A 27,948-nucleotide genomic window follows, 5' to 3' on the forward strand; every position below is an offset into this window, starting at 1 on the left:
CCTCTTGGAGAAGAGGCAGCTGAGCTCACGCTCCTTCTGGAGCGGGAGCCCTGGGGCGCCCCCCTTATCCCCCCCAGCCCCGGGCGGCCCTGGGGAGCCCCAACTCCAGGGTTCTGGGGCCCTTTGCCTGGCTGTCCCCAGCTCCTGCCCATCTGCCTCCGCAGGGACACTTGGACTCCTGGGTCTCTCTGCGGCATCCCCTTTTCATTGTCCCTGATTTCCTTTCCCTCCTTCTTTTGGCTCTCCCCAACATTTGGCCGGGCGGCGCCTCGGGGCCCGGGGGTGCTTTCGGGGACTGGGAGGAGCTGACGGGGCCCCGCAGGATGTACCCCCAAGGCAGGCCTCCGGTAAGGGACTTTCCTGGGGGGAGTAGGGGTGGGGAGGGGGGATTCCCGGGCCAGTTTGGTCCTTATTGCTTCCCCCCGCCCCGCCATCCCGGACCACGCTCCCCTCCAGGCCGGACATTCCTTCAAGTTCTCCATCCCGGAGATCTGCGACCGCGTGAAGGAGGAATTTCAGTTCCTGCAGGCTCAGTACCACAGGTGAGGCGGGGGCAGGGCAGGTGGCACTGGGCAGGAGGCCCCCCAGGCCCCAGAGTCCAAGAGCCTGAGCCTCGGAGCGGGAGGGAGGGGGCGGCCAGGTGAGGGCGGGGTCTCAGCGTCCAAAGGGCCAAGGAGGCGGAGAGTGGGAGAGGCCAGGTGAGGGCAGAGCCAAGGGCCAATAGCGGGGGGAGGCGAGGGGCGTGGTCCGGGGAGGGCGGGGCCAGGTGAGGGGAGAGGAGGCCGAGCCCGGGAGTGAGTGGGGGGGTGGAGCCCAAGAACAGGTGGGGGGAAGAAGGAGCCAATAGGGAGGGAAAGAAGGCGGGTCCCCAGAGCGCGAAGGGCCAATAGGGAGAGAAGGAGGTGGGGCTTGGGTAGGAGTGGCCAGGTGAGGGAGGAAGAGCCGGGAACCGCCCAGGCACTGGCTTCCGAAGGGGAGGTATCCTGCAGAGGCTGGGACTGGGGGCGGGGCAGGATCCCATGCCAAGCTGGCCCTCTCCTTGATCTCCTCAGCCTCAAATTGGAGTGTGAAAAACTGGCCAGTGAGAAGACCGAGATGCAGCGTCATTACGTAATGGTGAGGAGGGCAAGCCCAGGGAGCCTCCTCCGAGAACGCCACCTCTTAGCCCAGTCTCTGCTAATTATTTCATCTAAAGCCCTGGCTTCCAATCCCTGACCCTTGCTGGAGTTTAGGAGGCCTTTGGGAAGGTCCCTTTCCCCCTGAGCTTCAGATGAGTTAAGGAAGAGGAGTCAAGTAAGCTAAACATCACAAAAAGCTTTAAGCTGAAAGGAACTTTACAGGATGACCTATTTCAACATACCCCTCCCACTCACCCAAGTGAAGGTGAAGGGCTGCTGAAGCCCTGGGAAGGGAGGTGAAGGCCAGAGAGGACTTCCTCTCATTTCAGCTAGGGGCTCTTCCTTCTACTGGCAGCTAGAGCTGGTTTTCTGAGATTACCATCTCTAATCGTAGCTGACATTTCTAGAGTGATTTAAAGTTTTCAAAATGCTTTGAACAGATAATCTCAGTGGTTGCTAGAGGTTCCACTCCCCCCCCCCCCCCCCGCAGAAGACTTTAAGTTCTTTTGAGAGCTAGAACTGTGTCATTCCAGAAGGGAACCCCCTACAGAAAATCTTAAGCCATAACTCATAGTCTCCTAAGAAGTATTTGTTCCTTTTGATGAGTATGTTCTCCTTAGGCTAATGGAGTAGGAGCTTAGGGTTGGAGGGAGCCAGAAATGAGAAGGGTCCTGGTGAAAGAAAAGGAGTACAGGCTAAGGTCATTAGTGATGGAGGGAGAATGTGTTAGGAACCTTCTTTCTCCTGCTCTTGGAAGTATTAGGAGTTCTCCAATGCAATCTAGAAGGTGAGGGTAAGAATGAGGCCACTCCAGCAATGGGGCTGAGATGGAGTTCTGCTCCCAGGAACAAACTAGACAGGAAAGTTTGGGGATCAAAAGTATTTGGGATATTTCTTTAGGATAAGTGATAAAGACTTAAAATTTCTAAATGCAAGCTTGGTGGGGCCAATGTTGGGGGGTAGGAGAATGGGGAGGGCAGTGTCAGGAGCTGGGCTGGTTAGTTCTGACTTGACTTGAGGTTATGAATGTTCTTACTGAACCAAAGGGAAGGCAGAGAAAGACATCTCCCTCTTCTTGCCTTTCAGTATTATGAGATGTCCTATGGCCTCAACCTGGAGATGCATAAGCAGGTGAGAGGATGAGGGAGCAGGCTGTGGATTTCACAATCCTAGCCATACTCCAGGTAACCTTTAAAAGGAAGTAAGTATTTCACCCTAGGTCTCTAGGATCAGGGTTGAAAACAAACAGATTGCTTTTCAAGATAGGGAAGTCCCAGTCTGGATTCTGCCTGAGCTTGATGTGTGATCTTGGGCCAGTTCCTTTCCCACTTCTTAGCTTCAGTTTTCCCTGGTGTAAAATGAGGGGAGGGATAATTTATAGAACTCATAAAACATCAAAACCATAAGGGAAGGTAAACTATCAGTACTAGAAGTCTTAGGAGAAGATAGAATCTAGAAGAAAGTAAGGTATCTTGGAAATGAGGAAGACTGAATATCGAGTCTGAATTCCAACTCATAATACTGTGGACCCTGAACCAGTCACATAATCTCTCCCTCTCCACCCCCCAATTTCCTCACATCCACACATATACACTAGGGTAACTTTATTTTTAAGACTGTAAATTGTGGAGGGTATCTTCTCACTAAGACCTCCTTACAACAATGATATAACTGTTCAGTAGTTGTTTTTTTAAAGGGTCCTTAGAGATTAGTACCTCAGACATAGATGTTAGTTAGAGATAGTCTGATCCAATCCTTTTATTTTACACCTGGAGAAATTGAGAGTTGGCTCATTGCCTGAGGTCCCTGTAAGGCTGGCCCTGGGTGATCTCTAAGGTGCTTTCCAGATCTGCCATCCTCTAAAAGTCACCCATGCCCTACCCAGGCTCACTCTCTGCTCCTGCCTTTGCTCCCTCTCCCCCACACCCCTCCCTCCCTCTGTTCCCCCCCCCCCCATCCTCCTCGTGGCTGCCTGCTTTGTTCCGGCAGTAATTTGCTGTCACTCTTCAGATCCATCAATCCCGTCATCGCGGGGCTGCCTGCCAGAGAAATTAGTTTGGAGCAGAGCCCGATGAAGTGGTGAATCCAACAGCCATATTTCTCCAGCTGGAGAGGCCTCCCTCCCAGTTTGCTCCTTTTATGATCGTGGGAGTGAGACACACACATGCTCTCTCTCTCTCTCTCTCTCTCTCTCTCTCTCTCTCACACACACACAGACATTCACCCACATATTCACAAATAGGCAGGTTCAAGGGTACACACACACACACACACACACACAAACATATCCCTCCCCTGAGTCCCTTCGGCTCTGTAAACAGCTAGTTCCTTTCTCCTCTTCAAATGGGGGAATGACCTACTCCATCTTCCCTTCACCCCTCTGAAGAAGACTGGACAACGGCTGCCTTCTCCTTTAACAGAAGAGGAAGCTGAGGCTCAGAGAGGGAAAGCAATAGAGAGGAAGGGGGCAGAGCTGGGGGGGCTCCTTAGGCTAGGGAGCAGACAGAGCTCTGCTAAGGACAGTGGGGAGGGAAGGCTTCTTTTTCTTCTGCCTCCAGCTTTCCTTGTAAGGGATTGTTGGGGGGACTGGGAGCTGCTGCCCTCCTCCCCATGCCTCCAGACTAACCCTTTTCTGTGTCTGTCTCTCTGCCAGGCAGAGATTGTGAAAAGACTCAGCACCATCTGTGCCAAGATCATCCCCTTTGTGAAGCAAGAGGTAAGCATGGAGGGCGTGGGGTTTCCGGGAAGGACAGGGTACAGCAGGGAGCATCAAAGGAAAATTGATCCTTAGAGCTGGAAACGACCTTCAAGGTCATCCAGTGACCTGAGTGAAACAGGTGTCACTTGTCCAGGATCACACAATCATTATATGTCAGAGGTAGAATTTGAACCCAGATCTTCGTGACCTCAAGTTCAATGTTCCATCCATCCTTCCTCTCTGTTTTAAGGTCCTGAAGTATTGGACTATGGGATGACAGAGACCTATAAGGGACTAGGACCTTTATTCCCAATGCAATTCAGCAATTCAACAAACATTATGCATCTGTTTGGTTTGCTTCTAGGCTTGGGGAATCAGTTTAGTTTGAGGGAGGGAGCACAGGTAGTAGAAAGAACATGCATAGTTTTAGGGGTGAACAAGACCTTAGAGACCATCCATGCCAAGACACTCATTTTATAGATGAGATTGTAAGCTCCTTGAGGGCAGGGACTGTCTTTTACCTCTTTTATATCTCTTGTGATTAGCCTGGTGCTTGGTAATAGTAGGCATTTACTAAGTGTTAATTGATTAGGAATTAGGAATCTGCCAGATACTAAGTAGCAGACCTGGGTTCTATAAATTCAGAGCTGGCTCTTTCCATCAACCCAAGGTGCCTCTGGGGAGTCTGCCATGACTGACGGGCTATGACTTTAGGCAGGTCGATTCAGGCATATTTGGCTTCTGTGCCAGATCTGGGAAGATGCAGGCTGGTAGAGAGGGAGCCAAGGGGAGTACAGTGGCTCTGTCTGGTAAAGACCCCCCAATTCCATCTTCTCCCTACTCCCCACTTCTTCCCACTCCCACCTCCTTGTATTTCCTATCCCAAGCACCAGCAGCAAGTCCTTCAGGCTGTGGAGAGAGCCAAACAAGTGACCACAGCAGAACTGAACAGCATCATTGGGGTGAGTCAGCATCCTCCGGGTTGAGGTTTTGTCCAGAACTTGGGACCAAGCCAAGGAGTCTGACACTTGATGAGGTCAGACTGGGATGCCCTCAAGACCCTCTGTTCCCTAATTTCCCCTTGACTTTCTGTGAGACCTTCTCACCTCCGTGCCTCAGTTTACCCTCCTGCAAAATGGAACCACAAACCTCCTAGGGAGCTAACTGTCCTCCCTCCCAACCTGGACCCTTCTCCAATCTAGCAGCAGCAGTTACAGCACCTGTCACATCACATTCCACCTGTACCCTTGAGCCCCCACCCTTCGGCAGGGCTGCTAGCCTTGTCTGGAGCTCTGGCCACCCAGGCACAACTGGCAGTCACCACCACTACCACTGACACTGCTGTCAAGGAGGATCAGAAGAGTCCAGACACCGGGGAACCTTCAGGTGAGGGGCTCATGCTAAGACTGAAAGAGAAGGAGGGATTATTAGGTTAAGAGGAGACCTTGGGAGGGGATAAGAAAAGGACTGTACCAAGAAGAGGGAAAGAGAGTGACACAAAAATACAGGAGAAAAAGAATACAGGATAAGAAGGAAAGGAAGCTGTCCTCACTCATAATTCTTTTTCTGACTTTTTTCTCTCTCTCCATCCCTCCCCCCTCCTTTTCCCCCTTTACCTCTCCCTCTCTCCTTTATTCTCTATCTCTCCCTCCCTCCCCTCCCTCCTGCCCCTTCTCTGTATTTCTCATTCTTTCTCCTCCCTTGGGCCTGGGGAGCAGCAGGCAGAGGCCACAGCAGCCGGGTGAGTGATGGGGCTGGGACTGGGACTTTCTTCCTCTCCCCGAGCCACCCTGAGCTGAGATCACTTGGGGATATGCTGTGGCATTTCCATCTCATCTGCATTCATCTGGCCTTTGGTTTTCCATCTTGGGCAGCTTTGGTCCATGTGTACGTGGTGGGGGAGGGACTCTGGACTCTGAACTAGACTCCCTAGACTGAGTGCTAATTCTTTTGCTGGACTCTCTTCCCTTCCCCACCCTGACCCAGTGAGAGAGAGGACTGCCCCCCCCCCCCCAAGGATCAGTCAAAGTTAGAGGAGTCTCTCTGGGGAGGGGTTGAAGAGAACAGCTATAAACTGACAGCCCACTTCCCTCATCTTCAGTTAGTCTGGTCTCAGCTCCAGGCCCCATCAGTATTTGTGGTATGAGAGGGGTTGGTGAGGGAAGGGTGGAGGCACCTACTGATGAATTCCTTTGACCACCCTTCCTACGCCCCATGGCCTCAGCTGCTGGGTTAGCGTAGCCTGAACAAAAGCTGGGATTGTTCCAGTCATGCCACCTGAAAGACCCTGTCCAGTTCAAGGAGAAGGGAAGCCGGGGTGGTGGGAGTCCAAGAGAACAGGCCATTGGAGGAACTAAGGAGGTTTAGCTGGAGAAATGAAAACCCAAACTAGGTTTGAATATTTGAAGGCCTGTCCTATAGGAGAGGGATCATACGTGGTCTGTTTGGGCTCAGAAGGTCAGAACAAGGCTGAAAGGTAGAGGGGAATTTTAACTCAATGCAGGGGAAGACTTTTTGTTCCACAATGATTGAATATGGAAGGAGGGAGGGAAGAAGGGAGCTCCCCATCACTGGAAGGAAGGAAATGAAGGCTGTCAGAGATGCTTGTGGAGAGTTGTTTCCCAGGTTGGGAAGGAGGGAACGTTAGGTGATTTTCAAGTCCCTTCCCAGATCTGACATTTTGTTTGCTAAAGGTCCTTTTCTTTTGACATTCTGTGTTCTCTATCTCAAGGCCCCTCCCAGTTCTGACAGTCTCTGACCAGGGCAAGAAGAAATAAAAGGAGAGAAGGGCTCTAGGCTGGGCTGGGGAACTTCCATTATGGATATCGCTCATCATCCCTTCCATAGTAAACATCTTACAAGATGGGGAGAAGAAAACAGGGTTGTGGGGCAGGCACTGTGTGTGTGTGTGTGTGTGTGTGTGTGTATAAAAAGACCATGGAGGGAAGCAGGCACACCCAGGTCCCACCTCCCTTGGCTCCTTGAGAAGACATTGTGGCCTCCTTGGTGAGAATGGGGGCAATTTGGAGAGCTAGGAGAATCCAGGCCCTCTCTTCAACTAGGAAACCCTGTGTCTGATGGATAGCCGTATCTCCCTTCTTATAACTCTCAGGAGCTGGGGACATTTACTCATAGACTTGGGAAGGGATGTAGGCTCCTTCCCAGGGCCAGCTGACTCTTCATAGCTCCTTCCAGGACGCCTGAAAAACCTTTGACATTTTCCTGCAGAGTCCGTCTCCTTCACCCCCAGAGAGCCTAGCAGAGGAAGAATGGCTCATTGGTCAGTCACTCAAACAGGAAGAGAGAGATCCTTTGGGGAACTACGTGAGTAGGGTTGTCGGGTTTCCCAGCCATAAAAAGAGAGACCCGGGTATTTTAACATTTCAGTTCTAACATTATATAGTTTGTGGGGTTTTTTTAATTATTGCTAACTTTTGTGGTTACAACAGTTTCATTTCTAAATATGTCCCTTCTTTCCTTGGAAACCCATTTCTTGTAACAGAAAAAAAAAAAGAAACAAATTTGACAAAACTCATCAATCAGTTGTATGTTTGCAGGGCTTTCCAAACCCCAATGTTTTGTCTTCTCTATACTGAGGCTCCTCCCAGCTCTGATATTCCATGTACTATTTACTAAAGCCCTTTTGGCTCTGACCTCCTTTGGTTGAAGGAGATGACTGATGAGGGGAATTTGGGTTTCCCTATGAGCCTGCTTATCAAGGGGTCCCTCTCTGCCTGCTCACATCTAGCTTCCCCCTTTCTCTCTTTTAGGACAGTGATGAGGACAAGAGTGATTATAATCTGGTGGTGGATGAGGTAAGTCTGGCCTTTGGGGGTGAGAGTGAGGGTGTACAGCTGGGATTTCTTCCCACTGGGATAGGGGAAATAGGGACTTCAGAATCAAGAGGAAGGCTTTTTTTTTCCTGAGAAGAGGACATTGAATATTGGTTTCAGGGTCTTGATGAGGAGGGAGATACAAGTCCTGATTTCCTGGGCAGGACCTAGGACAGGGACTAGAGAAAGAGATGGGAGCCCCCTCCTCCCCTCTCCTCTCCAACATTCTCCAAAAGAATTGGAGCAAACTCAGTGGTTTCGATTTGTTCCTCTTTTACCTTATGGTCTTATGAAGATTGTGAACCCCGGAGCTTGAAATATCTTTAGAGATTCTCTAGTTTAGGGATTTTTTTTAAATGAACACTAGGGGCATCTAGGTGGCACAGTGGATAGAGCACTGGCCCTGGAGTCAGAGGATCTGAGTTCAAATCTCACCTCAGATACTTAATGGCCGGCCATATGACCCTGGACAAGTGACTTAACCCTGATTATCTCACAAAAACACAATGGATTTCTGATCTGGCCTCATTCCCCCTCCATTTTATATTTGGGGAAAATGTGGTCTGTAGAGGGAAGGGGACTTGCCCAAGGTTATACAACAGTCAACAGTATAATTGAGATGGGAACCTTGACTTTCATAGTTTTGTCCCAGGTTTCCTTCCTTTGCCTTCTGGGCTCCAGTCTTCAGTTTTTACCAAAGTTACAACATGTTTTGTTTTCAAACTGGTCCTGAGCAAGTCTCCTTCCCTCAATGAGCTTCAGGAGAACTGGTCCCTAAGCTACAGGGTTAGGTGTGCTCAATCAGAGACTTCCTTCTAATCAAGGAACAAGAAATTCCCCTTTAGGAAGGGACAAGTTCCTTAAACTCTCTGACTTTCCTGTTGCCAGGATCCCATCTCGGAACCCCCCAGTCTGGTACCCACACCCAGCCCGAAGCTATTAATCAACTCAGATATGCCTGACAGCCCAGCCTCTTTGGCCTTGAACCAGGCCACACTGACCCCCAAAGACAAGGATCCCAGCCTGGTAAGGAATCAAAAAGCTTGTCCCTAGGAGTCATAATCACCATCTCTCTAGCCCTGGGCTGCTGTGAACTAGGGGCAGAGAGGCTGAGGCAGTGACTTGTGATGGGAGCTTTCTAGAAGAAAGCTGAATTTGGGGAAGCTAGACGGCCTATTGGACAGGATCCAGAGATCCTGAGTTTAAATCTGATCTCAGATGTTTACTTGCTGTGTGAACCTGGGCAAGTCACTTAACCCCAATTAACCTCAAAAAAAAAAAACCAACTGGATTTGAGTACAGACCTCCCTTACTTACAATTTCTGTGAACCCAGACAGGTGACTTCCCTTCTCTGTACCTCATTTTTCTCATCTGTAAAATGAATAGCTATATATATATATATATATATATATACATATATATATATGTATATATATATATATATACATATATGCATATGCATATAAAGGACAAATAAATTTGTATCATATACATGCGCTTTCAGGTAAGTGATGAGAAAAGTGTTTTGCAAACTTCAGGGACCAGAGAAACGAAAGCTGTGATTTTTGTGATCTTAGTACTAGTCCCAATCTCCCTCCCCCCATCCCAGGCTCAGCATGGAGTTTAATTCAATAATTCAGTTTTAAAGGTGGTTTTACAGGCCATACTGTTCACAAGGGGTTAATGTGGCATTTCCTGGCACCCAGGCCCTGCAGGCCTTCCTGCTGGCTGCTGTCTGAACTGCTTCCCTGGGTCCTGATCGATCGGCCAAGTCAGATTCTGGGATTGAAACATCATTGGGAGGGTTGCCTTTCAGGACCAATCAATCCGAGTTCCCCTGGCTCAGGCAGATGAGGGAGGAGGGGACTGGAGGGAGACAGAGAGTCCCTATCTACTCCCTGACTTACCTTCCCCTACCCCAAATCTGACTACCCCTCCCTCATTCCCTTCTCTGTACAGAAGCTGCTTCCTGTCAGTTCGACTCCAGGGGGCAAGCCCAGCAGCCCCTCCTCCTCCCCAGAGGCCTCCACTCCTGGCCCCAGCTCTGCCAACCACCTCCGTCAGCTTGGCACCAAAGCCCTGCCTACCGCAGACAGCACTGGTGAGAAACCTGGCCTCCGGTCCCCGGGAGGGGAGAGTCAGTCTATGAACAATGGCTGATGACTCTCTGCTGGAGCAGGATGTCACTAACACAGACCATGGGCTGGGGATGATAAGGGAGCCTGAAAGCTAGGAACCCTGAATTCTACTATCAGGTTTATCAACTAAGTTGTTGTGTCATCTCGGACAAATATCTTTTCCTCTCTGGACCTGTAAAATGGTGGGGCTGAGGAGGAGAACAAGATGTCTAAGGTCACTTCTAGATCTAATGTCTTGTGTTTCTGTGTTCTAAGACCCTTCCCAGTCCTCATATTCTCTGTTCCAAGGGCCCTCCCAGCGCTGACATTCTCTATTCTAAGGGTGCTCCCAGTTCTACATTCTCTGGTCCACAGTTCCAAAATTCCAAGTTTATAAGGTTCTAAATGACTAAAGCTTATTCTAGAAGTGGAGAATGATTTGAGTTGAAAGGTCTGAAGACCCTGAATGAATATTGTATTTTGTAGTGGGGGTGGGAGTAGGGAGGGGTGTGTAGATTCAGTTGATAGGCCCTCTTTGGGGTGTAACTGGGAGGAATGAGAAATGTAGTTGGCCAACAGGGAGAGATCTAATGGAATATCAGATTCAGGAATGTGAACTTGTGATGGACTAGGCAACAGGGAAGAGATGGGAAGGAAGAGATGTTTGAAAAAGACTCCATTTGAGAAAAGTGATGGGTAGAGGCTGGAGGGATGGAGGCCAGTGATACTGGGAAGAACACTTAGAAGTGCGTTGTCAAGGGATCAGAAAGCTCTGATAAGTCGTAAATATATAGAATGCTAGAACTGGAAGGACCTCAGAATCTAAATCCAATCCAGTCATTAGATGGATTGGGAAGCTAAGGCCTAGGAAGGGAGGGGGCTTTCCCCATGTCCCAGAGCTTGGGACAGTTTGGACTTAAGGTGTATTGCTGGGGGTCAAAGAGGCTTTCAGACGTGGCTGGCTGAAGAAGTTAGAAGACGGTAGTGCCAATGGCCTAGAGAAACCAGGTTAGAGAAACCAGGTTTTTGGATGTGGTGAATATGAAGCAATAGTCCCATCCCCAGAGAGAGATGGATGCTGGGGACTGGAGCCTTCGGGAATCTATATTTTGGGACTGTGTGAGTAAATGGGCGAGTTGAGGGAAACAGGAATGTAGATGAAGAGAAGTTGTCTGGGAGGCTTCCCTATCCTCCACTCCTTCCTCTTCTCTAGGGTTCAGTGGGCACTGTTGAATCCTTGTGGGGGTCCCAGGATTACTTTGTTGTGAGGGCGGACTTGTTGACTGGATTTGGGGGCACTGAAGCTTTGAACTAAGGAGGCTCAAGAGCTGAAGTCCCTTTCTTGATGCTAGAAGGGGGAGGAGGGGATGTCTAAAGGCCTTGTCCCCTCCCCACAGCCTTGAGGAGCCCCCTGACCCTGTCTGGCTCCTTCACATCATCCTTCGGCGTGGGACCCCACGCTCTACTCAATGGGGACCTTGCTGTGCCTAGCTCCTACGTGAGCCTTCACCGCTCCCCACAGGTCAGCGGCCCCGTGATGTACGGCCGCTCCCCCATGGTGAGTGAGCACTGGGCTCCCAGTTGGGGAAGGCGCAAGCACTCTGACTATTCTTGGAACTAGGCCAGTCTCCGTTATCCCATTTGTGAATGGGGCACATATGGTCTTTGGTTATCCTTCAGGACTAGGAGGGAATAATCTGAGGCTCTCAGGAGCTTTGGTTGAGAGTACTGTCTACTATAGGGGGGAAAGTGAAGAGGGCCTGGGGGGAGGGGGACATTGGAACCTGAGGCTCCTTCCTCCTTACCCCCTGAACCAGCAGATGGAAATCGAATCTCACTCCCACATCCGGGTATCTGCCCTCTCTTCCACCTTGCCTGGCATCCCTGGGGGAAAGCCGTGAGTACCCACTTAGCTGGTAAGGGCCAGGTGAGGGCAGTGGGCTTCCTGGAAGAAGTGGCTGCATCTGGAGAATAGGGTGGATTCCTTTGTGACTTCACATCCAAAAGATTCTTCAAGACCTTAAAAGTGGTTGTATCCCGGGTTGGCCTAGGGAGCAGAACCCTCTCCAGGATGTCTGAGAGAAGCTTTCCCTAACCTGTGCTTGTTGGATAAAGGGCCAGCTGCTTCCTGTAACTGGGCTGGTTGGGGGCAGAGCCTTTGTCCAGGCTGAGGTGATAGCTGAGTGGGGGCTGACCCCTTCTGACCCCTCCAGGGCTTATTCCTTCCATGTGTCTGCTGATGGGCAGATGCAGCCGGTGCCCTTCCCATCGGATGCCCTCCTGGGCACCGGCATCCCCAGGCACGCCCGACAGCTGCACACCCTCACCCACGGCGAGGTCGTCTGTGCCGTCACCATCAGCAACTCCACCCAGCACGTCTACACGGGGGGCAAGGGCTGTGTGAAGGTGTGGGACGTGGCCCAGCCAGGCACCAAGACCCCCGTGGCCCAGCTCGACTGCTTGGTGAGCCTCTGTCCAGACCCGGCGCTGGGGCTGCTGTGGGAAGCTTTGGGTTGTGCTCTGACTTGGGTTGTGGGGGGGACCTTCCCCTCAGCTCCCCTGCAGGCCCAGCTCCCATTCCATGGCTCCCCGGGAAGTAAGGCCTAGTGCTGAGCCTCACCCCGGCTCCTCCTCTCCCTCTCGCACCCAGAACCGGGACAACTACATCCGTTCCTGCAAACTGCTGCCAGATGGGCGAAGCCTGATCGTGGGAGGGGAGGCCAGCACCCTGTCCATCTGGGATCTGGCCGCCCCCACCCCCCGCATCAAGGCCGAGCTCACGTCCTCGGCCCCCGCCTGCTATGCCCTGGCCATCAGCCCCGATGCCAAGGTCTGCTTCTCCTGCTGCAGCGATGGCAACATCGTGATGTGGGACCTGCAGAACCAGGCCATGGTCAGGTGAGGGCCAAAGTCAGGGCGCCCCCCTAAGCTGAACTTTCCATCCCAATAGGCTCTCCCTGATTTCTTGGTCCTTTCCTCGGGGCTAAGTTGAAGCTTTGGCCACCCTCCTGAGCCTGGCTGTGGTCCTGCTATCCCTCTGTTCTCACTGGAGGTCTCTCTGGCCTGCTTGGCCACCAGGGGAAGCCTCAGGGGCCTTCTTCTCCTGACCCTCTCCTTCCCTCCAGGCAGTTCCAGGGCCACACGGATGGAGCCAGCTGCATTGATATCTCTGACTACGGGACTCGATTGTGGACGGGTGGTCTGGACAATACCGTGCGTTGCTGGGACCTGCGCGAGGGCCGCCAGCTTCAGCAGCATGACTTCAGTTCCCAGGTGGTTCTGGATGGGGCTTCTCAGCAGTGGCAAGGAGGTGGGAGGGAAGACAGGTCAGCCCCCCAGCTCAGTCTTGGTTCCACTGGGGGGGTATGAAGCACCATGGCATGAACCTCAAAATGGCAGTGTGGAACATCTCATCTCTCCCAGAACTGCCTGGGAATTTCATCTCCAGGCAGTGTGGGTTCGTAGAATGAATTGGGGAGCTACAGCACTGGCTTCAGATGCTGCTTCTGCCTCCAGTGTGACCTGGGGCTGGTCACTACTTCTCTGAATCTCAGCTTCCTCATTTGTAAAATGGGTGTTTGGACCTGATGTCCTCAAAAATGGGATTCTTTAATGACTCACAAGTGGTCCTCCAGAGATCTTCAGGGATGGGGAACTCAGCCCTTCTTTGAACCAGCTCAATTGTTGGGCTGTTTCCTTCCATGGAATAGAAGAGTGCATCTCCGAAGCTTTTCCCCAGCGTTCCTGGTTCTGTCCTGTGTGGCCAAGCAGAGGAGGACCACTCTGTCTTCCCCAACCCAGCCCCTCCTCCTATTGGAGACAGTCTTCTTTGGCTAACCATCCCCAGCTCCTTCAGACCTTCGATGACTTGGGTTTAGAGGCCACCATCACCATCTTGGGCTCCTTCCAGTTTGTTACTGTCCTGCTTAAAATGCAGCACCAGCTCCCACCCTCCAACCCCCAGAACTGACCACAACCTGATGCTGGCAGAGGGCAGAGAGGTGACCACCTCCCTTGGCCTCCCCCTCCCCCATCTGCCAAGGGCTGGGCATCCCATGGTTGGAGCAGCCTCAGAAGTTAGTGCTTAGACAGGAGTCAGGGATGTTGGGCGAGATGATTAGGAATCAGAGAAGGGATGAATGTTGGCAGGTGTGTGTGGGGGGGAGAAGGGGAAGCATCTTAGATGCCACCTCCTTCCTGGCTTAGCAGAGCTAGGCTCCTGACCCCTTCCTTCTACTGTTCTCTAACAGATCTTCTCCCTTGGCCACTGCCCCAACCAGGAGTGGCTGGCAGTAGGTCTGGAGAGCAGCCACGTGGAAATTCTGCATGTCCGCAAGCCAGAGAAATACCAGTTACACCTGCACGAGAGTTGTGTCCTCTCCCTCAAATTCTCCTCCTGTGGTAGGTCAGGTGACCAAGGCTCAGGGATATATCTAGGGTCCCCCACCCCTCCTTGTGCCCTTTTCCTTCCCTTGCAATATGGTCCAAGGGGTCCTGGTAGGCTGTGTTTCTGCTCAATTTCCTCCTCCCTCCTAGCTCTAGATTTTTAAAAATTGCGACATTAACTGTGTCTTCCTCCCTTGGATGAGTCATTTTACTCCCTTGAGCCTCAGTTTCCTCATTTGCAAAAGGAAGAGATGGAGGGAGGCAGGTAGGTGGTGCAGTGGATAGAGCACCGGCCCTGGAGTCAGGAGGACTCTGAGTTCAAATCTTACCTCAGATTTAATAATTACCTAGCTGTGTGATCTTGGGTCACAACTCCATTGCCTTGCAAAAAAACAAACAAACAAATAAATAAAAATAAGAGCGCTGACCTCTAGGAGGTCTCTTCCAGCCTAAGATTGGAGGGGAAGAGGTTGTGGAAGTCCTTGGAGCCCCACCTTGGCCCAAGTCCCCTGCTTAGTTTATCCTTCCCCTCTGACCCTACAGGGAAGTGGTTTGTGAGCACAGGGAAGGACAACCTTCTCAATGCGTGGAGGACACCCTATGGAGCCAGCATCTTCCAGGTGAGGGAAGGAGGCAGAGGATGCAGGTAGCCCTGAGGCCAGCCAGGGCTCTGTCAGTTGGGAGTCCCCACCCCCATAGTGAGATTCCATGGTTTGGGATCATAGCCAGCGCAAAGTATCTTGGGGTCATTACAAGCCAGAGAAAATGGTGGTCCAGAGAATGATAGGGTTAGCTGGAAAGTTCATCTAGAGACCGTCTAGTCCACCTCTATCATTACATACAGATAAAGAGGCACAGCGAGGTTCACGGGCCTGCCCAGGGTCATGTGGCTGGTGTTTGAGGCAGGATTCAAACTCAGATCCATCTGCTCCCTAGCAGTCTAACTTCCTCCTTCTAGGCGGTTAAGGGATGGGATGGGGTTCCCCCCTTCACTCAGCCCAGGGGACCAGGGGATAGGGAGGAGCACCTCTCCCAGTAGGGGCTCAACTCACCTCCTCCCTCCCTTTTCCTCCCCTTTCCCGGGCCAGTCCAAAGAGTCATCCTCTGTCCTCAGCTGTGACATTTCGGACAACAAGTATATTGTGACTGGCTCAGGTGACAAGAAGGCCACAGTGTACGAGGTGGTATACTGAGGCTGCCCCCAACCCCTTCTTGCTGGGGGAGGGGCCTCCCCTTCCCTAGAAGCCCAGGTCAGGATCTCTACTACTGTTGAGCATTTCATCCTCCAATTCCCCAAAATTCACTCCCCAGTTTCTGTGGAGTCTGAGTCTCTGACCTTCATAGTAAATAAACGTCTCTATCACATGCGTTGGTCCATACTGGGCTGCACCAAGGCAGCCTTCTCTTCTCACCTCCCCCCGCCCCAAGCCACCCTACCTGGGGTCCCCTGTGGGAGGTAGCCCAAGGTGCACTGGGTTGAGCCTTCCTTTTTCCTCTGACCCAGACTCCAAGGGTCCCTGGGGGCCCCAGGACCTTTGTACAGTCAAGTGTTCCTGCTGAGACTCAACACCTTCCTAGGCCCAAGAGGCTGGAACTGGAGAATGGGCCCAAAGGGAAGTTGAGGGGGCTGGGGAGCAAGTCGTGATCATCTTTGTCGGCTCAAAGATCGTGCTTGGAGGGACCTAGGCCAGCGCTGTCATGTTACCTATGGGGAAACTTGGGGGGAGGAGGTTTGGAGGCTTGTCCCAAGTCACACAGGTAGCGAGCCTCAAGGGAAAGAGCCACATGGAGAAAGTGGGCCCGAGAGGGGAAACTGAGGCCAAGGAAGACCGAGGGAGGCCAAAGCAACCCAACCCTGGGCCAGGCTGATGGCCTTCTACACAAGCTGGATGATGTCCCTTCCTGGGGAAGCCCAGAGGGCCCCTGAAGAAGACACCAAGTCCCACAGGTGCCTCTGGCATTTTATTAAATACAACCTAAGGACGGGGGTCTACAAACCCTCCCGACACAAAACAAAACCCATTAAGTAGAAAAATAAACACCAAAGACCACAAAAAATGTCAGAGTTCCCGTTCTGGGGCAGGGGCGGGGCCTACCTCCCGAGCCCCAGGGATTCTTTGGGACATCGCTGGGGGTGGGGGAGCCGGGTGGGGGCTGCTCTTCAGTAGATGACTTCATAGACCGTGGCCTTCTTGTCCCCCGAGCCGGTGACGATGAACTGGTCGTCCGTGGAGATGTCACAGCTCAGAACGGAAGAGGATTCTTTTGACTGGGGTGGGGGGGGGGGGCAGAAAGAGACAAGGAGTCATCTGAAACTGGACTGGGCCCGAATCCAAACCCAGAAGGAATGAGTCCCCTCTAGGCCCCTGGGGCCCTGGGTGGAGTTAGTGAAGTCACCAGAGCCCAGGCTCACCTGGAAGATGCTGGCTCCATAGGGCGTCCTCCAGGCATTGAGCAGGTTGTCCTTCCCGGTGCTCACAAACCACCTCCCTGGGGGAAGAGACAGGGCCATCACAGAAGGACCCTGAGAACAGCCGGCTTTTCTAGGAACACCTTCCATGCGTTCTCTCACTGGATCCTCAGGACAACCCAGGGAGGGAGGTGTCCTTCAGTCATTTTACAGTCATGTCCCACTCTTCAGAACCCCAGGTGGGGTTTTCTCGGCAAAGATCCTGGAGGGGTTTGCCATTTCCTCCTCCAGCTCATTTTTACAGATGAGGAAACAGGAAGTTAGGGTGAAGTGACTCGTCCAGGGTCACCAAGTTAATAAGCCAGATTTGAACTTGGGAAGAAGTGTCTCCCTGACTCCAGCTCTGGTGCCCTATGTACTATGTTACCTAGCTGCGCACATCTCCACTTTACAGATAAAGAAACTGAAACAGAAATAGGTGATGTGACTTGCTTAGGGTCATACAGCTAAGAAGTGAGGCAACATCTGAACTCAAGTCTTCCTGACTCCAGGCCAGAGGCTCTATCTACTGAGTCATTTAGCTAGCAGTGGGAAGAGCTTTGGACCAAAAGGAAGAAACTAGAAAACATGGGATCTGGGCCTTTTTAAGTTATTTACCTTGTGACTCCAGGAAAGTCACTGAATTTGTCAGCTTCTGTTTCTCCATGTGTAAAATGAAAGGTCTGAATTCAAGCTCCAGGGCTCTCCCACCTCTGCCATCCTGTTCTAAGGGTCCTCCCACCTCTGTCATCCTGGGTTCTAAGGGCCCTCCCACCTCTGCCATCCGCTAGCTCTAAGGACCCTCCTGGCTCTGCTATCCTGGTTTTAAGGGCCTTCCTTAGGCATTCTGGGTTCTATGCTAACAGCACTGCCAGAAAACCACAAACAGTCCCAGCCAAGGCCATGGCTTTTCTCCAGCAGCTCCCCCACCGACATCTTCCATTCATTTAACAAACGGTTGCTGATGCAATGCCGGTCAGGTGGGGAAGGGTCTACACTAAATCAGAAACTGCTACTGAAAAATGAAGCAGGAGAAGTAGCAGCAGCAGCTGAGACCCCGTGGAGGGGGGAGGTGCCATTCTGTAAAGCTCCAGAGGCCTGGTCTTCCCCCAGTCAGTCAGGGCCCTTCTGTCTGGCAGTCTGCCCTCCCCTGCCCTGGGCACCCCTTGCCACCTACCGCAAGAAGCAAACTTGAGGGAGAGGACGCAGCTCTCGTGCAGGTGCAGCTGGTACTTGTCCGGCTTGGTGACGTGCAGGATCTCCACTGTGCTGCTCTCCATCCCCACTGCCAGCCAGTCACCCGTGGGGCAGTGGCCCAAGGAGAAGATCTGGAGGGCAGGAGGAGCATGTTCAGGACTAAGCATCCTGGGGCCTGCCCATCCCAGTCCACGAGAGCTGAAGGAGAGTTCCAAGGCCCCCACTGCCTCCTGGAGCAGGCTCGGGGCACGTCCCTCCTGGAGGCTCTGAGAGGGGCTGGTCCCCAGTCTGGGTACCTGGGAGTTAAAGTCATGCTGCTGGAGCTGGCGCCCCTCACGCAGGTCCCAACAGCGCACGGTGTTGTCCAGGCCGCCTGTCCACAATCGTGCCCCGTCATTGGAGATATCGATGCAGCTGGCCCCATCTGTGTGGCCCTGGAACTGCCTGGAGGAAGAGAGGGCTTGGTGGGCCCGTGGGGTCCCCCTCTACCACCGGCTGGCCCCGGCCCACATGGGCACCTCTGCGGCCTCACCTGACCATGGCCTGGTTCTGCAGGTCCCACACCACGATGTTGCCATCGCTGCAGCAGGAGAAGCAGACCTTGGCATCGGGGCTGATGGCCAGGGCATAGCAGGCAGGGGCCGAGGACGTGAGCTCGGCCTTGATGCGGGGGGTGGGGGCGGCCAGATCCCAGATGGACAGGGTGCTGGCCTCCCCTCCCACGATCAGGCTTCGCCCATCTGGCAGCAGTTTGCAGGAACGGATGTAGTTGTCCCGGTTCTGGGTGCGAGAGGGAGAGGAGGAGCCGGGGTGAGGCTCAGCACTAGGCCCTACTTCCCGGGGAGCCATGGAATGGGAGCTGGGCCTGCAGGGGAGCTGAGGGGAAGGTCCCCCCCACAACCCAAGTCAGAGCACAACCCAAAGCTTCCCACAGCAGCCCCAGTGCCGGGTCTGGACAGAGGCTCACCAAGCAGTCGAGCTGGGCCACGGGGGTCTTGGTGCCTGGCTGGGCCACGTCCCACACCTTCACACAGCCCTTGCCCCCCGTGTAGACGTGCTGGGTGGAGTTGCTGATGGTGACGGCACAGACGACCTCACCGTGGGTGAGGTTGTGCAGCTGTCGGGCGTGCCTGGGGATGCCGGTGCCCAGGAGGGCATCCGATGGGAAGGGCACCGGCTGCATCTGCCCATCAGCAGACACGTGGAAGGAATAAGCCCTGGAAGGGGGAGCACGGACGCTGCGGAGCAGTCACCTTCAACACACACACACATACAGACACACATACGGACACCACATAGCCACAACACGCAGACACACACCTCATACACACCACACACACCTCCCCACATACAACCTCTACTTGGTTCAGCCTCTCCCACGTCCTCCCCCAGCGGGGGACCAGCCACTTTTGCAGCCCACCCTCGATTCCCCAGTCCATTCCTCTTGGAGCATCCCTCAGCCCTGGCTCTGGAGGAGCCTGGAATTTCTGCTTCCTCAGCCCAGGGGGGCTGTGGAAGGGCTTCTGGCTAGCATTACATCTTTTCTCCTTCTAGCCAAAGGATCTCAGATGAAGCTGACCCCTGAGGGCCGGGCACCAGGAGCCCAGGGATCCCCTTCTCCCCCTTACACTCACGGTTTCCCTGAAGAGCCGCTGGGCAGGTTAGCAGAGAGACTTGAGACCCGCATGTGTGAGTGAGGATCGTAGCTGACCTGGAGATACAGTGAGGGTCTCTGGATGGTTGCGAGGTAGTGTCCCCTCCCCTCCCCCCAAGGGGAACCACAGTCCCAGTCTAATGGAGCCTCGTGGTGGGGATGGGGCAGAGGAGGGGAGCAGGGCTGGGACACTGTGGTGGTTCGGGACCACTCACCAGGGCAGGGCGGCCGTAGCTGGACGTCCCTCCCAGAGTGCTGGCCCCGTTGAGTTGTGAGGATGCCAAATGGAGCCCGGAATAGGCCCCAGTGGTGGTCAGGTCTCCATTCACCGCAGAGTGCACCATTCCCATGCCGAAGGGGCCGGTGTAGGAGCCAGCCACAGCCAGGGGGCTCCTGAGACCCAGGGCTAGGGGAGGGACCCAGAGCTCAGGGGTGGTTGGTGTGTGTAGGTGTCCCTATGCATTCACAGCTGAATCGCCCAGCCCCTGGCCTTCCTGCCCGCCCTCACCACCCTCCTGTGCTCCAGAGCTGGGTTACCCAGGGAGTCCACTGTGGCCTTGCCCAGCCCAGGCCGGAAAGGTTGGGTCCCAACATTGCCGCTTCCGCCGCCGCTGCTGCTGCTGCTCCCAGCACCCCCCGGCCCCAGACCATCTCCCTGGGACGTGGGGGTGCTGGACTTCAAGCCAGGCGTCCCGGCCTTCTCCACCTGCAGCAGGAGGGTCAGGCTGACTCTCATTCCATACCAAGTGAGACCCCTGGAAAAGTCCAGGACGTGGGGAACCCACGATATCCCCCCCCACTGAGGACCTGTGCTCAACAAATGACAAAAACAAGAGGCCTCTTGCATTGTGGCTGCCCTTGGCTGCCGGTGTCCCACTTTCTGATGTTTTGGTCACTGAGCCCATCATCCCCCCTTGTTCTGCATCTTTCCATATTTCTTTGAATTCCTCACAAACTGTATTACCCAAATTGTTCTGGCAGCCTTGTCAGGGCATCCCTCCAATTCTAAGGTGGGAGGCCAGGCCCAGGGAGGACCTGCTGACCTGGCGGAGGTTGAGTCAGGGGCAGATATTCCAGAATGAGGTCTGCTTGGGTCCCTGGCTCCCCTTCCCCAGCTCCAGGTGGGTCTGAAGCTGCCTATCCCTCCCTCCCTCCCACCCACGTACCGGGGTTAGGTCCTTGCTTCGAGTGGGTGAGGCACTGCGGGACGAGGAGACGGACGGTGGGCTGCCGGGGATGGCCTCCTTCCGAGGCAAGGGAGTCTTGTCCAACCCGTTTTCCCTTGATGAGTAAGAGTGAACACTATGGGGGGACTGCGGATCCTAGGGAGGAAGTGGAGTATCAGCTCCTGGCCCAATGGCCCCAAGCTCAGGTTCCCTCTCCGGAGCCCCTCCTGGGCTGAGGGGGCCACCCATCCATTTTCTTTGCCTCCTCCCCATCCCCATTGTCCACAGTGAGATCCTGGGGTTCCTAGAGCAGCTATGAGGAGGAGGGGGAAGGGAGCCTGGAGCTCACTGACCTCATCGACCACCAGGTTGTCCTCACTCTTGTCAGCATCGCTGCCCTAGAAGACAGGTGGGGCTGGGGGCATTCAGGCCACCCGAGCCTTCCCGGACCCCACCCTCCCTGGCCCAGAAGCCCTTACATAGTCAGTAAGAAAGTCCTTTTCTTCTGCCCGTCTCTTCTTGCTGCTGCTCAAGTACTCAGAAATGGTCCGGACCCGGTCAGCGCTCGGGAGGGCAAGGGAACTCTGGAAGGGAGAGAGCCAGAGGAGGCCCAGGGGCCTCTCATCAGACCCTGCACCAGGCAGGACATGGCGAGGAGGGGTACAAGCTGAACCATGGATCACCGGGGCAGGTAGGCAAGTCTACCTCCTTGTCTGACAGAGGAGGAAACTGAGGCAGAGAGGGTAAGGGTCTTGTCCAGAGTCACATAACCACAAAGTGTTTGAGGTGGGATTTAAACCAGGCTCTTCTGGCCCTGTACTATGCTCTGTTCCTGCTTACTGAGACCCCCCCACCCACAAGAGTAGAACAAACCCCAGACACCTACCGGGCCCGGGTCTCTGTCTGTGGCTGGCACACCACAAGCGAGGAGTAAGCAGGTGGTTGGATCAGAGGAGAGAAATAAAGGCACAGTGAGTGGGAGAGCCACGGCATTCACCTTTCCCCTCCACCCACCATGCCACACCACAACCTACCTCGGTGCTCCAGATCCTGCAAACCTCGATCGTCCTTGGGGCCAGCCTGGGCTGGAGCTGCCAGGGCCCCCGTTAATGCCAGGAGACCCGAGGCACTGCCCAGGCTGGCCAGGCCTGAGGGATGTGGGGTCAGTGGGATGGGTGGTGCAGAGTGGGGCAGGTGCTGGGCCTGCAGTTGGTGCTGGGGAAGAAAGGAGGGGAGTTCACAGGAGAGACAGGACGGAGGGACGTGGGAGACAGGACAGAGAGGTGGGAGAGACAGGATGGAGGGATGTGGGAGAGAGAGCAGAGAAGGAAGACAGAGAGGGAGAGAGGGCAGAAGCAGACGGTGGTGGATGGGGGGAAGGCAGATGGGCACTGATGGACAAGTGGGAAATGGTGAAGGTGTAGACAGCCCAGGGAGGAAAGGGAGCTTCCATATGAACAGCCAGCAAGGCTGAAGGGGTCCTGGAGATGATTTTCATTTCATCCCTTCAATTTATGCAAGGAAACCAAGGTCCTGTGAAGGCTAGGGGCTGCTCAGGATTACAAGGCTGGTTAAGAAACAAGCTGCCACTCCTCGGTCCCCCTCCTCAGGGTTCTGGCCCTGCTACCAGTCCTCATCCCTCCCCACCAACAGGGGTCTGCCTACCCCAATGGCAGCGTTCAGCTCCGCCATGGTCACCTGCTTGGCTCTCTCCACTGCCTGGACCACCTGCTGCTGGTGCTGGGGAAAGAGGGAAGCTGGGTAGAGTTGTGCGGTGGGGAAACAGGTCAGAAGATGCCCTCATGCACTGTGGGGCGGGCCGGAGTCCCACCAGCAGCACCCCTCTGAGCAACCTACCTCCTGGGAGAGGAAAGGGATGAGCTGAGCACAGATCACGTTCAGCCGTTTGGCGATCTCTGTCTGGAAGAAGAACCAGAGAGCCAGCTGTCGGGGGCGCCTGCCTGCCCACCCCGGGCACTGGGGAGACCCTGGACAAACCTGTCAAGACTCAGGACATCAGAGCTAGGAGGGATATCAAGGACTCAGATAATGCCCTCATTTCATAAAGGGGAAAAAAAAAGGTTCTGTGAAAGGAATCAAGAACCAAAGTCTGAGCCAAGTAGCCACACCAGGATGAGAACCAGTCTTCTTGAATGCTAAGAGGTTTTCAATACATACAGCTGACATCCTGGGTTCTAAGGGCCCCCCAGCTCTGACACTATCCTGTGGTTCTAGAGGGGTCTGGTGGATTCCAGCAGGCCAGGACTCAGGGCCCTGATGAAAGGGGCGCCGCCCCTCCTCCTCCTCCTGCTGCTGCCCTTGCCGGGAGGACGGGTGCTGAGTGCTAATTGCCACTCTCCAGGCTTGTCAGGAAGCCCTGGAGAGGTCCCCCTTCCTTCCAGCTGCGGTTTTCCCTGTACCACTTGTGCACCACAAGCAATCAGGGGCCTCAATTGGCAGCAGGGCTGGTTGAGGAGGGGGAGCGGGGGTGGGGAGGGACCCGGCTGGGCTTGGATCGATGCTTCAAGCCGATGAAGGGTGTGAGAAGCAGCTCTCACCTCCTCCCTGGCCGCCGAGGTTGCAGGAGAAAGGAACAGCTGGAAAGGGATGGAGAGGGGGAGGAAGGGGGGCCTGCGGGCTGCCTGGGCAGGGGGAGCCCCCAGCAGGTCGGAGGGTTGGCAGGGAGGGGGGCTCTCATAGACCCTGTCATGAGCTAGAGGCAACTGGGGATGGGGGGCTTCTTCTTTGGGATGGGCTCAGCTAAAGGCCGGCGGGGGGGGGGGCTTCCGGCCCCTGGGATGGGGGGGATGGTTTCTGGGCAGGCTGGCAGTGACGGATCCTCCTGCCCGCTGTGCTGATGGGCAGGGCCCCGGGGGAGGCCGCCTCCAATTCACTCGGGCTCGTTAATGTGCAATTTACGGGCACTTTAACGCTCTCAGCATGAAAAATGATCCTGCTGCTCCGGGCTCCCTCTCACTCTCTCCTCGCTGTGCACTCAACGCCCCCCCCCCCCAAAGGAGGGCTTGGGGGAGGGGAGGCAGGCAGCCAGTGGGGGAGGGGGGCAGGACTCCAGTTCCTTCTCTAAAGGCCAGAAGTGGGGGTGGGGGCAGGGCAGGTAGGCCCTCAGGCCAAGGAGCAGCCCCTGGTGCCCAGAAGACTTCCACAAGATCAGCAGTAGGAGGGTTTTATAATGGAGAATGTCAGAGCCGGGAGGGTCCTTAGAACCCAGGGTGAGAGCTGGGAGGACCCTGAGAACCCAGGATGTCAGAGCCAGGAGGACCCTGAGAACCCAGGATGTCAGAGCCGGGAAGCCAAGAATATCCCTGTTCATCCTTCCCCGGGGCATACATCTCCTATGCTGCAAAGGGTACCAAGTGATGGAGGCAGAAGATCTGAGTTCTAGTTCCTGACTGTATGGCTGTACTGAGAGATCCTGGGCAACTCCCTCTGCTTCTCTGAGCGCTCCCCCCCTTGGTTATTGCCATCTCTGCATATTCAGGAGTCTAGGAGAACCTGCTGCTCCCCTCCCCAGACTCAAGTTCCCAGGTTGGGCCCTCAGGACTGACAACTGTCCCACCAAGCCCCTCTACACAAGTGTGTGGGTAGGACCCAAGCCTGGAAAGTAGGCACTGATCACTGGGGAGGGCTGGGAAAGCAGGCCAACAAGGTCCTGCCCATGGGGGGGCTTGGCCCCACTTTACTCCTTCCTCCCTCGCTCTCCCTCCCAGCCACCGCCTGTCAGCCCAGCCTCCTCTCAGGCCCCTGTGAAAGCCCAGACAGGGCCCTGGCAGGCGGCCAGCAGCACCTGGGATCGGATCTCCGTAAATACGGCTGCCTGGGAGCCCCTGGGCCAGATGAGACAGGGACAGGCAGGCAGGGGGTGGGGGGGGGGAGGAAGGCATTGGGGGGAAGGGAGATGGTGGCAGCTTTGCTGGAAAGAAAAGCCACAAGAATGCCCAGGAGGCCCTTCCTACTTACCCCCAACCCCAAGGCTGCTGGTGGGTGGGCTACCTCCCACCTCCAGAGCCCAGGACACTTCTTGGAGGTGGGAATAAGGACCAAAACCATCAAGGCCACTCACCTGTTTATGCATTTCGATGTTGAGGCCATAAGACATCTCATAGTACTGCAAAGAAGGTGAGCAGAAAGATGGAGGGAAAACAAAGGCAGACTTGTCCCTTCCCAAAAGGAGCTGTCCTGAGACCCCTACCCTCCCACTGGACCTCCTCCCCCACCAGAGAGCAGCTCACCATGACATAGTGCCTGTGAATCTCCGTCTTCTCAGACGCCAGCTTCTCACACTCCACCTTCAAGCTAAGGGGCAGATACAAGTGCTGAGTGCGGGTCCCAGAGCAAGCCAGGCTCAGAAAGGGGGCTACCAACCGAGGAGAGCCCAAGGGACTTACATCTGTACCCACCAGAGGAGGGCTCACCCAAGGCCAGGAGGGAACAGAGAACTTCAGAGGTAAAAGAATGACGTAGTCCAACATCTTAAAGATGGAGAAACCTGAGCCTAAAGAAGGGAAGGCTCTTCTCCACAGCAAGTCAGTGGCAGCCACTTTCCAGATGAGGCTTTGGGGAGGTGGGGGAGAACAATGGAGACCCTTGGGAGATTGGAGGCCTGGGGATTCGAGCTAGAAGGGATCACAGGGGAAGAGGGGGTCATGGTACAGATTTCATGGCTGGTATATTCCTGACCTCCTGTGGCCAAACGGTAACCCCAAAGCTGCCTGGGTCCATCATCTCCTTGAGCCCCAAGTCTGCCTCTTGACCTCTAACAAGATGCCTAGCCAGGATCATCCTTCTTCTCAAACCCCTTACCTGTGGTATTGACTCTGAAGGAACTGGAATTCTTCCTTGATCCGATCCAATGTCTCTGGGTAGGTGAGTTTTAGAGTCTGGGGGGTGGTGGCTGAAGCATTGGTGGTCACGAGCACAGCTGCTGCTGAGGCCACTGGTGGGGCTTGAAGGTGGGTCTGCGATGGTGGTAGGGGAGGGCAAAGGATCAATCAGACAGCACCCACCCCCGTGACCCCCAAGAGACCAGGAGGCAGCCTTTCTAGATCAATGGGAGAGAGAACACAACTCTGGTGCCTTGACCCAGGGTCGATCCTCCAAGGAACACAATCCTCCCTCCCCTTCCCATTAAGAAAGCAAGTGAATCTCAGAGAGAAATGGGACCTGCCCCAAATCACAAAGCTTTTAACTCAGATTTTGAAACCAACACTTGTTTCTCTAAATTAAAATCCAAGACTATTTTGGGCCAGTCAACCTGGGGTCAGAATTAGGAGCTGAAAGAGGCTGATGCCAGGAAGTGGCTGAGTTGGGACTCAGACCCACGCCTTTGAATTTACATTGTCTGAGATAGGAAAGGGTCATGGGGACCAGCGAATCCAGTGCATTTTTATTTTTATTTACTTTTTTGCAAAGAGTGAGACCCAGAGAGTCAGGGAAGAGATTTATCTGCAGTCACACCATGAAGGCAATGTAGGAGCTGTCAATGACTGCAGGCTGGGGTCCCCTTTCTTCTCTCCCCCATTCCTACTGTCAAACCCTGGCAGTCTCAAGGGGAACCTGGCACCAGGCACCTAAGCTGATTGGGACTAACTAGGGGTTTCCAGGATGGCTCTGAAAGCAGGACTCACCAAAGGCGGCCTGTTCTGGGGAAACATCTTCAGCCAGAGCGGGCAGCCCTCCGTCTTATCCACCAGCCACCTCTCTGGCTACTAGATTCAATCTCTGGCCCTTTGCCCAGGCCCTCGGACAGGCTCCAGCTCGAAACCGCCAAGGCTGCTGCCAACGGGTTCTGAAAGGCAGCCGGCAGCACTGGGTTGGGAGGGGAGGGGGGAGGTGTCCCCTGCTGTGCCTGGGTCTAAGGTGCTGTCTGGGGACAGAGATTGTGATAATCGCCCCCCCCAACCGGGCCACACTCTGAACTCAAGGCTTTCTTGTCCCCCCTCCTGGCCAGGCCCTTCCAATCCTGCCAGCAGCCTCTCCACCTGCTGTCCAACTTCAGCCTGGCCCAGGCCCAGAGCTGGCCAGCCTGGGGCAAGCAGGCCACTTTGGCCGGCATCCCTCTTCCCCAGCTCAGCACTCTTCTCCCCACTGCCAACCCACCCAGCTCTGGCTCCCTCTCCCTCTTCTCCAGCCAGACAATGAGCCCTCCTCCTTTCTTTTTTCTTCCTGTCTTCCTCCCCCCTTCCTTCTTTCTCCCCTCTTCCCTTTTCACTCTTTTCTCCTCATCCTCACCCATCTCAACTCGCACCTCTAGCTCTCTGCACTTCTGGCCTCCTCTCATCTCCCTTCCCGTTCCTCTCCCCACTTTCTTCTCCCCTCCCTCCTGGGGCTCACCCACCCCTCCTGGCACCTCCACCTCTGCACTTCTCACCCTTCTCCCCGTCTCCATCCTGTTCCTGTCCCCCCTCAGCCCCCCATCTGCACTCCCAGCTCTGCCCTCAGCCCCCCATCTGCACTCCCAGCTCTGCCCTCAGCCCCCCATCTCCACTCCCAGCTCTGCCCTCAGCCCCCATCTCCACTCCCACCTCTGCCCTCAGCCCCCCATCCGCACTCCCAGCTCTGCCCTCAGCCCCCCATCCGCACTCCCAGCTCTGCCCTCAGCCCCCCATCTGCACTCCCAGCTCTGCCCTCAGCCCCCCATCTGCACTCCCAGCTCTGCCCTCAGCCCCCCATCTGCACTCCCAGCTCTGCCCTCAGCCCCCCATCTCCACTCCCAGCTCTGCCCTCAGCCCCCCATCTCCACTCCCAGCTCTGCCCTCAGCCCCCCATCTGCACTCCCAGCTCTGCCCTCAGCCCCCCATCTCCACTCCCAGCTCTGCCCTCAGCCCCCCATCTGCACTCCCAGCTCTGCCCTCAGCCCCCCATCTGCACTCCCAGCTCTGCCCTCAGCCCCCCATCTGCACTCCCAGCTCTGCCCTCAGCCCCCCATCTGCACTCCCAGCTCTGCCCTCAGCCCCCCATCTGCACTCCCAGCTCTGCCCTCAGCCCCCCATCTGCACTCCCAGCTCTGCCCTCAGCCCCCCATCTCCACTCCCAGCTCTGCCCTCAGCCCCCCATCTCCACTCCCAGCTCTGCCCTCAGCCCCCCATCTCCGCTACTACCCTTTCTATCTCCACTTCTCCCCTTCCTCTTCTCCCCTCCCCCTCCCCGCGCCCCCCGCCCCCCGCCCCGCCCCGCCGCCCTCTCTGGGCAGGGAGGGGGCCGCTCCCCCAGGACTCACCGGGCAGGCTGGGCACGAGGGGGCAGCGGCCCGGCCCGCGCAGCCCGGCGCCCGCGGGGGGCGGCGAAGGCCGCGGCCAGGAGCGCCCGGAG

The 27,948-nt window shown here is 55.1% G+C and overlaps 2 protein-coding genes across 8 annotated transcripts; one reads left to right on the top strand and one right to left on the bottom strand.

Annotated features, from left to right (window-relative positions):
• On the top strand, positions 1 to 16,218 carry TLE2 (TLE family member 2, transcriptional corepressor). 6 transcript variants are annotated; one of them, XM_074204897.1, is made up of 20 exons: positions 1 to 347; positions 457 to 542; positions 1,053 to 1,116; positions 2,205 to 2,249; positions 3,772 to 3,834; positions 4,704 to 4,778; positions 5,019 to 5,202; positions 5,535 to 5,557; positions 7,045 to 7,140; positions 7,587 to 7,631; positions 8,538 to 8,675; positions 9,610 to 9,751; positions 11,165 to 11,325; positions 11,585 to 11,664; positions 11,981 to 12,230; positions 12,418 to 12,665; positions 12,893 to 13,043; positions 14,018 to 14,168; positions 14,697 to 14,773; positions 15,242 to 16,218. In XM_074204897.1, exons 1-20 carry the CDS (start codon positions 324 to 326, stop codon positions 15,344 to 15,346), a joined length of 2,208 nt encoding a protein of 735 aa, XP_074060998.1. In that variant the 5' UTR covers positions 1 to 323; the 3' UTR covers positions 15,347 to 16,218. The 6 variants fall into 6 exon arrangements, with proteins under 6 accessions (XP_074060998.1, XP_074060999.1, XP_074061000.1 ...); XM_074204898.1 differs by having other exon boundaries at positions 12,893 to 13,040; XM_074204899.1 differs by having other exon boundaries at positions 11,588 to 11,664.
• On the bottom strand, positions 16,063 to 27,948 carry LOC141501165 (transducin-like enhancer protein 1). Of its 2 annotated transcripts, none has more exons than XM_074204896.1 (21): positions 27,857 to 27,948; positions 26,265 to 26,425; positions 25,441 to 25,595; positions 24,870 to 24,933; positions 24,701 to 24,745; positions 22,477 to 22,539; positions 22,285 to 22,359; positions 21,654 to 21,834; positions 21,506 to 21,528; positions 21,099 to 21,203; positions 20,973 to 21,017; positions 20,620 to 20,775; positions 19,991 to 20,159; positions 19,669 to 19,859; positions 19,434 to 19,510; positions 18,767 to 19,016; positions 18,332 to 18,579; positions 18,096 to 18,243; positions 17,780 to 17,930; positions 16,567 to 16,643; positions 16,063 to 16,422 (listed from the first exon to the last, which is right to left on the bottom strand). In XM_074204896.1, the coding sequence occupies exons 2-21, from the start codon at positions 26,289 to 26,291 to the stop codon at positions 16,315 to 16,317; spliced, it is 2,358 nt and encodes a 785-aa protein (XP_074060997.1). In that variant the 5' UTR covers positions 26,292 to 26,425; positions 27,857 to 27,948; the 3' UTR covers positions 16,063 to 16,314. The 2 variants fall into 2 exon arrangements, with proteins under 2 accessions (XP_074060997.1, XP_074060996.1); XM_074204895.1 differs by having other exon boundaries at positions 19,434 to 19,531.

Source organism: Macrotis lagotis, chromosome X, assembly GCF_037893015.1.
Source record: "Macrotis lagotis isolate mMagLag1 chromosome X, bilby.v1.9.chrom.fasta, whole genome shotgun sequence".
NCBI classification, from domain to species: Eukaryota; Metazoa; Chordata; class Mammalia; order Peramelemorphia; family Peramelidae; genus Macrotis; species Macrotis lagotis.

What these genes read in the sequence shown, in the direction of transcription:
- TLE2 (XM_074204897.1), top strand. Translation starts at nt 324, where the DNA reads ATGTACCCCCAAGGCAGGCCTCCG. An exon ending in ATAATCTGGTGGTGGATGAG is followed by an intron (nt 7,632 to 8,537) that starts GTAAGTCTGGCC and finishes TCCTGTTGCCAG; the next exon opens with GATCCCATCTCGGAACCCCC. An exon ending in GCCTACCGCAGACAGCACTG is followed by an intron (nt 9,752 to 11,164) that starts GTGAGAAACCTG and finishes CCCTCCCCACAG; the next exon opens with CCTTGAGGAGCCCCCTGACC.
- LOC141501165 (XM_074204895.1), bottom strand. Translation starts at nt 26,291, where the DNA reads ATGTTTCCCCAGAACAGGCCGCCTTTG. An exon ending in ACATCGAAATGCATAAACAG is followed by an intron (nt 22,540 to 24,700) that starts GTGAGTGGCCTT and finishes TTCTTCTTCCAG; the next exon opens with ACAGAGATCGCCAAACGGCT. An exon ending in AGGACTTTCTTACTGACTAT is followed by an intron (nt 21,018 to 21,098) that starts GTAAGGGCTTCT and finishes CCTGTCTTCTAG; the next exon opens with GGCAGCGATGCTGACAAGAG.